The following is a 10,370-nucleotide window of genomic DNA, read 5'->3' as shown; positions in this document are numbered from 1 at the left end:
TATATCACTCTCTCATAATTTGATTATCAAACAAGTTTTACCTTATTTTGTTATTGATTTTGTAGTTGAAATCAATAAAAATAAAAAAAATCCAAAAATAACATAATCATTATTATAAAAAAGCACGTATTTTTATTTTTAACATAAAATATCGTATTTTTATTTTAACATAACAACATTTGTTTACTTTTAAATAATACGATAACAAACGACTCTCAATATGAGCTCTACGTTTATTTAAACACGTGTTTTACTGCTCCGGGAATATGTATATTCATAAAATAATTGTCCCAGTCAATTGTCTTTGGATCGAAATAGAAGATATTGGCTTCCACCTCATTTTCCGTAACCAATTGATGCAGTTTTTGAGTATTAATATCATCGTAGCTGTCACAACAAAGAATACAAAGATCAATATGTAGGTGAAAGTGCTAGTTAGAAAGTAAATGATATGTATTTTGGAAGAAATAAAAGAATAATTAAATACATTTTAATATATATATATATATATATATATATATATATATATATATATATATATATATATATATATATATATATATATATATATATATATATATATATATATATATATATATATATATATATATATATATATATATATATATATATATATATCAGTGTAGTAAAAATCCAAACGAAGCCCAAGCCCCCAATTAGTCATTAGGTTCTATCAAACCGACTAGAAAACATATAACGATTGATCACTATCTAGACAATGAGTGAAACTTTAGAAGTTGGTGAGTTTTTAACATTTTGAAAAAGTTTTATCTCGAATATAATTTTTTTTGAAGAATGATTAGTGTGATATTAACCATATTATATTCTTTTATTATGATAGTAGTTTTATTTACTAACTTTGCTATCATATTAGCTATATTTAATTTTTTTAATATTGATCGAATTTACAATTTAAGTTCATTGAACCCTTTGCATCTCGAATCGCATACCTTTCTACTGCATCTGATTGGGCATTCAAAGTAGTCATTATTGATGATATTTCTATGTGCAATTGTGTATTACACAAATAGTTAGCAATTTTTAGCATCATGTTTTGATTATGCGCCGCATTGAAAAATGAATTACCAAAGAAATGGGGAACAACAATATAATGGAGGTTTCTGATTATTTTTGCATTTAAGAATTGCGTATTGATATTTTATTAGGGTCTAAAATAGTCATGCACAATCGAGAAGGGAAAGCAAAAATTGTGAACGAATGATTTAATAAATGCTTCAAAACTAGGTAGTATTGGAAGTTTTATATCCAATTCTACATATCTAACAACCATATATATATATATATATATATATATATATATATATATATATATATATATATATATATATATATATATATATATATATATATATATATATATATATATATATATATATATATATATATATATAGTGGTTCAAATGAGAACCAAAAAAGGTTAAGAATCTCTAACTTTTGATGTTTATAAAGGGTTTATGGTTTAGGGTTTAGGGTTAAGAACCCTAAACACTAAACCCTACCCTAAATTCTAAACTCTTTATAAACATCTAAAATTAAAGGTTCTTAGGGTTCTTAACCTTTTTTGGTTCTCATATATATATATATATATATATATATATATATATATATATATATATATTTCTACCTTTTGTTCCTAACAATCCTCATACTCATTTAAATGATAGCATCTGTCATATTAGTATATTAAAATATAATTGAATTTCATTAAATTAGCATTAATATGTTACACATGTCACTATTTATTAGGAAAGAGAATTTGTAGGAACAAAAAATAGGAGAATATTTAAATTCTCAACATATATATATATATATATATATATATATATATATATATATATATATATATATATATATATATATATATTCAATTGAGAAAATAAAAAAGATTGATAATATGAGAATCATTCTAAGCCACTAATTTATTTTTACTTCAGAAGTCACAACATGTTTCCTTAAACTATGCTAATAATTACCTTAATATATACAAAAACATAATTTTTTATTTTTATTTTTAAGGAGTTTTTTTTATCGAAATATAATTTTAAATATATCAAAATTCATAATTTTTTATTCTCTACAAATAAGCATCCATATTAATATAGTTTTAAGATAAATTAAAAGTTTTTTTTTAATAGTCGTTTGTAGGTCAAAGTAAAAATAGTGATGAAATTTTAAACCAACTTACAAGCTTTTTGAGAAAAGATAGGGTTTGTACAACTCTGCCAACCTTAGCACTAGGTTGATGTTTCGCTTAAGGTTTTCATACGTTCCATTGAAAGCATGGCATAATGCCATATTCATGACTTGAAAAGCCTGAAAACAAAGAACAAAGTTATTAAGTAGACGTGAATTAGAGGAAGGGGGATAGGAATAATTAATAATAATGAACCTGTAGGGGAAGCACATAATGGAGATTAAAGTATCTATTAAAGCTTGACATGGAATTCAACACCTTAACCTCAGGAACTATTACCAACTTCCCATCTTTGTTAATCCATGGATGTTTTGAAAAATAGTTATATGCATTTTTTTGAATTTCTTTGTACTTCAAAGGATTTGATGTTGAAGATCCAACATGGTATATTGTTTCATAAGGCTGGTTTGCATGAGCTGTTATTGCGGCAATCATAACATTCACTACCATATCTCCGGGAACCTATCAATCAATATATTATGGAATCATGCATGGAAACTTGTGTAGCGGTTTACACTGTATTTCTTATAACTATGAATCGAACTTGTTTAAAAAGAACATACCACATCAAGAATGGATTCGGGATCACCGAGGAAACATGCTAACTTACCCTTGCCATAACTAGCTATCAAGCTATCGACAGTCCTATATAGTTTTCAAATAAAAATATCTTTTTAACTGATTTCATAAGAATTTTTAGAATTTTGTTACAAAACGGAAGAATTACCGATTACCTTAAGCCTTCCATCCAACCAGGAAAGGGTTCTTTATATGTGCTAGTGATGATGGTTGGGCGAAGAATGACCAAAGGCATATCTCCTTTCAAATGCCCAAGAACCATTTCTCCCAATGCCTTCGTAAAAACATACGTATTTGGCCAACCAAATTTGTTTGCCCTATGATCGATCAAATTAAAAAAAGAAATAGAACATTTATAAACTAAATACAATTATAACGCAAAAACTAGACATAAGAATGTATAAAAATGAGAGGAAAAAGAAAGATCGTATTTTTTTTTTTTTTTTTTTTTTACCTTTGAATACCAAAATCCTTCATGGCCAACATAATAGATTTATCGGTAGCTGTTTTATCGTAATTGAGTTCTTTTAATTTGTCTTTAATGATTTTCTCTTCTGTGTTGATGTCGGGTCCATCTGCACCATTAAGTGCATCACCAAGACGATATGGCGTTTCTAGTATAAGCCCTGGTTTCTCACCGGAGACATAAGCTGAATGCACATATATTTTAATTCAATAACATCAAGGCTGTGTTAGAAACATGTTGTATTATATTTGTTTTTTTTAACCCAAAAATATAGCAATAGTGCTTTGAAACATGGATTAAAAACATAAGATACAATAACAATATTACAGATTATAAATGTGTAAATATATACTAACTTACCAGTGGATACATGGAGAAGCAACTTTATTTTGATGCATTTGGCAGCAAAATTTAAAACATTTTTAGCTCCAAACGTATTCAAAGATAAAGCAATGTCATATCTGCAATAAATCAGTAGAATCCTTAGTTATGATTGTTATTTGTTGATATACCTAAAATATATATTTTAGAGATTTATTGTATATATATTTTAGGGATTTATTGTATATAATAGCTAGGTGACTATGGCTTAATTTATAAACCATAAGCTGAAGTTAAAAACTTGTTTAACACCCTGTGGCGACGACAAGTTATCGCTATAGGTGGTATCTATACCGTCAACGTGTCGTTGCTATAGGTGACACCTATCCCGACGCCAAGCGTCACCATAGATAATTAATAAAACTTTATTTTTTTCCAAAAAATATTCTTGACGAAAATATTCCGGACGACACCGCCGTCGTTTTTGACCTACCCTATGCCAACGACTCTGTGTTGACAACATGTCGTCGATACAAGGTTAGAAATTGTCGTTGACACAAGGGGTTAATGTTGTAATGATAAAATGACAATTTAAGAGATTTTGTTAATTAATCTTATTATTGGCAATTCTGAAAATTGATTAAAAAGACTTAATGTTTTTTCTTAAACACTACATGAAGTACCTTTTAGATTTAAAATTTTTTGTTTAAATTTAAAAAATTCATATTTTAATCTAAAAGATGGAAGCTCAAATGTCCGTTATTAAACATGCATTAAAAATGTTTGATAGTTAACCATTAGGTGTTAAGGCTGGTCGTTAAGCAGGCTAATACAAGGAGAACAACGCCCCCTAACGCTCAGTAGGGGCTCATTATGCTCCAGTCGTTAAGGCTTTGGCGAGATTAGAGAGAAAGGAAAAGGAGAAGGCAATTGGTCCAAACGTTTGGTTTCGTCTTCAATAGTTTGGACTCTTTCTTTAACCTTAAGTTTTTTCTTCTCTATTTCTTCCTCTTTCCCCTTAAAAGTTGAAAGAGCAGATTTAGACATCTCTTCATCTTCTTTCGATATTAAATCAACTGAAACTCAAAAAAAACCCCTTTTAATCTTTTTATTTCTTATTTCATCATTAACTCATTGAAACTCACTCTTCTTCTTCAACCAGAAAAAGCAAAAAACCTCCTTCTTTCTCTGATTCCTTTCTTATTTTATTTATTTATTTATTTGCTTTTCACCCATTCAAATTTTCGATTGCTTGTTGTTTCTCATCTTTTTTCTCAGATGGTTCGAGAAGAAGCAGACCTTGTTATGAGCTTAGTTGCCCCACAAACAAAAGAGAAAGAAAAAAAGCCCAAATTTTGCTAGGTGTATGCATACTATGTGTGCAAATTATGTATATTGTGTATAGGTTTTACAAGTTAAAATTACCAACTTGCCCATGGATCTCCAACGGAAAGATTTTGATATGAATATTTATCAAATTTTATATTCTTTATGATATTTGGGAAATGAGGGCCCCATTTGAAATTCTAAGGTTTTAATGTTATTTTTTTAATTTGAAAAAAAAGAGTGTTAGAAATATTACCACTCCTTATGACATGTTAAGAATTAGATGTGACAACCCGAAATTTCCATTCTGTACAAACAATATCAATTCAATAGATGATATAACAGTCACAGTAATTTTCAAACTTTTCCGTTTAAGTTTGAATACGTCAAGGTTTATACTTCAAGAGATATTAGGAGAGTGGATGCACTAGGGTTTTGTGCAACACTGTTATTCCAACACTCTATTATATTATAGATCATTTCAGGAATAAAAACATTTTCTGCCAAAAATATCTCAGGACTATAAATAGATTTCTAAACCAAATTCATTCATTATTCACATTTCCAACTAGAGAAAAACCATTTTCTCTCTCACGGATCTTCGGGTTTTTATACCAAAACGTGAGTAACTCTTTCTAGTAGTGTTAGAAAGCTTATTATGTGATTATAACATGATTTAGATGGCTAAATCATTTGATTTAGGAGTTTACTCCCCAAGGTGTTCTTGGGCGGTAAACTCCCGAAACCGAGCCTAGATTGTTCCTTGTGTTATGCTACTGCCTTAGACTCATTTGTATGTGTATTAAGGACAAGAAAACAATCAAGAAACACAAACACATGGGAGTTCACGGCCCAAGTGTATCTTAGGCCGTAAACTCCATTATAATGGACCAAAAGGGTGCTTTTAAGACACCTAAAGCCCTAGACCTTTACATGGAATTGTTTCCCACTTAAATGAAGGACAAAACCACATCAAAATCACCTTTTGAAGTGAGTTTACGGCCTTGGTAATGCTCCTAGGCCGTAAACACCAAACAAGGGCACCAAAGTGTGCATAGGGTCCTCATTAGCTTTAAACAAATGCCTAGAAATTATCCCACATGTGCATGAGGCTTGAAAACAACAAAAACAACACCCCAAGGGAGTTTACAACCGTAAACTCCAAGGGAAATGGCCTTGGGGCCGTAAACTCCTAAATGGAGTGTTTCTATGCCTTAAACCCTTTCAAGAATTGAACCACCAAGTTGGAATAATTCTAGGAATCATTTGGAACTTCAAAACACACAATACACCCATGGTTGGGAGTTTACGGCCGTAAACTCAAGAGTTTACAACCGTAAACTCCATGTGTGATGATATATGGGGAGTAAACTCATATATAGGGTCCTTTGGAATCCGAAACCCAAGTACCTTGTCCCACAATGGCTTAGATGCAATCCTTAAGGCTTAAAACACTTATATAAAGTGTTTATTATGTTCTAGGATGTCTCATCATTTTCAATTAGTAATTTAAGTCTAATTGAGTACATATATGTGTGATTATATGTTCATTAGGATCGTAGTGTATGTACAAGTCCTCGTTTGACATCTAGCAATCCTATACCGTTCAGTTCATCCCAATCACCAACTACAGGTGAGTTCATACCCCTAATCAATGTTTTAAATGATTTTAAATGCTTTAATGGGGGGGGGGATACAAGTAGAAAACAACATGTTATTAAATCATCTGTATGTATTTTATAACTGTGTTTTCATTCAACGGATTTCACATACTACAAAATGTGATGCATGAAATGGTTTTCTATCTTTAAAATACTCTGTTATCAAATGTATTACTTTTGAAAGGTTTATCAAAATGACATCAAGTCACTGTTATGTTTGTTCAAAAACCCTTGGATGTCTTACAAAACCATTTTACATTCTTGAACTAAACTATGCATATACACTTATATTCTTATATATGTATTGATGTTATAGTTTACATCTTTCATTTAGTTTCCCACACCCTTGAGTAGTAAGAGTGTATAAACCTACATGATCAACCAATTATATTTCAGTAAATTATCATAGGGATAATTTGAAGATATCAAACATTACTCCTATTACAAGGAATCACACAAGAGTTAGTTCATTCATGAGTCTATACTAGTACATTACCTGATACATGAGTACATATACATATACTTACCTGTTACATGAACACACTTACATGAATACCATACAGGAACACTTTTACATAGGTGCATTATCCTGTATTCACTTACCTAGATACTTGTACTTAGAACTACGAGGATGATTTATTAGTACTTTCTATGTAAATTATCTTTCCTATCTCGGTTCAATGGGATATCTCGGCGGGACTTACCATTCCGAACCCCACTGATTAGCACCAGTGGTCGATGACTATCTACGGAGGTCTAAGGTTACTACATATACTAGGTAGATCGATAACCGGGGCTAACCCCTCCACCTGCTGCTGCTACAGAGGACAAGTGGACAATCTTCGATTGTTCATAAGGTTATACCTTTCGCTTATTGAGATGATGTGTTACTCCTAGTACCCAACGATGACACTTACATTAATACTTTTCTGGACAATCTTCGGATGTTCATTAGGTTACATATTTCGCTTAATGTGATGTTGTGTTAGTCCTAGTACCCAGTGACAACACTTACAGTAGTACATTTTCCTGTTTACTTTATTTGGTGATACTTTCACATAAACGATGAGTTAGACTAAGTACTTTAGTACTAAACAATTAAAGGAAAAACTATCATTTTACTTACAAAACATTCGGGTCTTGGTAGAAGACTACATCTCAAACTAATAGAAAATAAGGGATTTTGTAGGGCTTTTCATACTTAAATCAACATTTTCATTTAAAGGTTTGCATGACTTTTAAAACAGCTTTTAGTAAGCAAGACAATGACACTTAAATACTTATGAATTCACCAGTTTTAAAGCTGATACTCTCTTTCAAAATAACTTGTATTCTCAAGTCAACAGTAGACAGGTACGATGGTCAGGTTTTGAGAAGACGGAGCAGACAAGTCTCGTCTTTTATTTTGATTGTATATTTTTGGTGTCTTACTACAATTAAAGAACACACATGTATTAAAACTTTACTTATAATGCAATGGGTGATGTTCTTGCTTGTTTATTATATTACACTGTTGTGATACTGTACATGACGTCCTCCACCCCTGAACGTTTCCGCCGTTCGTAGTTTTGAGGTGTGACATTAGATGTTAAGATAAAAAAAATGAGACCACATTTAAAAAAATGATGTGGCAAGATGCTAGGAGGGTTACCACTCCCTCTAGCATTTAGCCTTATGGTAATTATACCTTTCATCAAAGTTGGTGGTGGCGGCTACATTGACAACGATATCAATATTTTCCCACATCTCTTCGATTAAATTATAATCTTTTATACCCAGATTTTCATAAGTAATGTCTCCGGCTACAGGTGTAACTTTTTCAGACAAGAATGATTGTAGATTTGTGCCATATTTCTCTTTCAAGATTTTAAATAAATCCTTTTCCACCACCTAGATATTATTGATAACGAGTCAATAGATACAAACAATTTTAAAAAAAAGTGTCGGATAAAAATATAACCTCAAAACTGTATTAAAAGCGTTAACAATAATAATAAGTGATAGGGTAATATATAGAAAAGCACAATCACTTTTATATATATATATATATATATATATATATATATATATATATATATATATATATATATATATATATATATATATATATATATATAATAAGTGATAGGGTAATATATAGAAAAGCACAATCACTTTTATATATATATATATATATATATATATATATATATATATATATATATATATATATATATATATATATATATATATATATATATATATATATATATATATATATATATATAGGAAAACAAAAAACCTTAAAAATCATAAAAATACATAAAAAAACTAATTAGAGACCGTAATTTTTTTTTTTTTTTTTTTTTGACTTTATTATCTTAAACTTCGCAACTTTTTATATAATTTCGTTGAAATATTTTTTGAAAAGAAACCATCAAATAAAGAAAAATAATATAAATAAAAGTAATTGATTTTTTAATTTTTTTCAACGAATTTATAAAAAAAGCTGTAGTTTTTTATATAAAAAGTAAAAAAAAAAAAAAAGAAGATTTGTTATCTCTAAGTATATTTTTATGATTTTTAGATTTTTTTTTTCCATATAATCCTTCCCGGCACACACACCCACCTGAGTATTGAATCGGTGCATGGCGGATTTGGCGTCAGTAGCTCTTACAAGAAGATATAACTTCTTTACGTTTGGTTGAACCCTAAGTATCTTCTCAACAAATACTACATACAAGCTAGTTAACGTTAATTAAATATTTTTGACATTTCCAAATATATTTTGAAAAAACATGTGATCAACTAGTAAAAGCATAGTTCGTTTGGGTGAAAGCTTGATAGTAAATTGGTAATAATATATGTATTATTACAGTATTAGAAGTAAATAAGCAAAAGTTTAAATTAGGTAGAAGAGATACTTTTGGCAAGAAAACCAGTGACACCAGTAACGAAAATGGTCTTGTTGCCAAGGAAATTAAGAATACTACCCAACTCCATTTGTTCCGATAATCAATCTTGCTCTAAATAGCAATATCACCCGAGAGAGAGAGAGAGAGAGAGAGAGAGAGAGAGAGAGAGAGAGAGAGAGAGAGAGAGAGAGGTAACTGTCTGCAATTTCCATTTGATATATATAAAGCATGAAGGTCAAAGCTAACGTCTGTTAGACCGAATGGTATACTATGCACGAGATGTTCCGTGGTCTAGGTGGCCATGAACCACGGCCGTGCACACCACCCCGGTGGTTCGTGGTGGGTCGTGGTCGTGGCCTTCCGTGCCCCGGACAACGGTCCTAAACGACCAATGATATTCTACAAGGCAAAATTCGACCGTTTCTTCTAATGTGTAGCCGTTGAACGGCTAGATTTATATATAAAAAAAAACAATTTATTTACCTATAAATACCATATTTTTACTCCTTATTTTTTACACCATTCTTTTCTTTCTCTATACACAAACTACACACTACATCTTCACAACCAAAAATCATGGATCCCAACCAAAATACCCCTCCAAACTACCGAAATCACAAACCCGATAACGCTTTTGCGTTAGATACAGCACCTCGACAATTACCGACTATGGAGTCACCTCAAGGCGGTTTTATCAATCTACTTCAAAGTGGTTCCCCTATCCAACAAACACCACTTTTCCAACAACAATATCAACATTTTCCGGCTTTCCAACAACAACAAATGCAACAACAATACCAACAATTTCAACAATCCCAACAACTACAACAACTCCAACAACAATCGTCACAACAACAACAACCACCAAGCTCACAACCACCACTTTC

General features: G+C 30.5%; 1 protein-coding gene across 1 annotated transcript; it reads right to left on the bottom strand.

The window, feature by feature from the left end:
* Positions 1-233: 233 nt before the first annotated feature.
* LOC111901506 (fatty acyl-CoA reductase 3) lies at positions 234-9,571 on the bottom strand. The gene is made up of 10 exons (XM_023897372.1): positions 9,493-9,571; positions 9,198-9,301; positions 8,277-8,479; positions 3,642-3,742; positions 3,270-3,465; positions 2,971-3,132; positions 2,800-2,881; positions 2,432-2,698; positions 2,228-2,355; positions 234-387 (listed from the first exon to the last, which is right to left on the bottom strand). Exons 1-10 carry the CDS (start codon positions 9,569-9,571, stop codon positions 234-236), a joined length of 1,476 nt encoding a protein of 491 aa, XP_023753140.1.
* Positions 9,572-10,370: the final 799 nt, after the last annotated feature.

This window comes from Lactuca sativa, chromosome 2, assembly GCF_002870075.4.
Source record: "Lactuca sativa cultivar Salinas chromosome 2, Lsat_Salinas_v11, whole genome shotgun sequence".
NCBI classification, from domain to species: Eukaryota; Viridiplantae; Streptophyta; class Magnoliopsida; order Asterales; family Asteraceae; genus Lactuca; species Lactuca sativa.
Note: the sequence above shows the minus strand (reverse complement) of the source record. Positions and strands in the feature narration are given on the sequence as shown.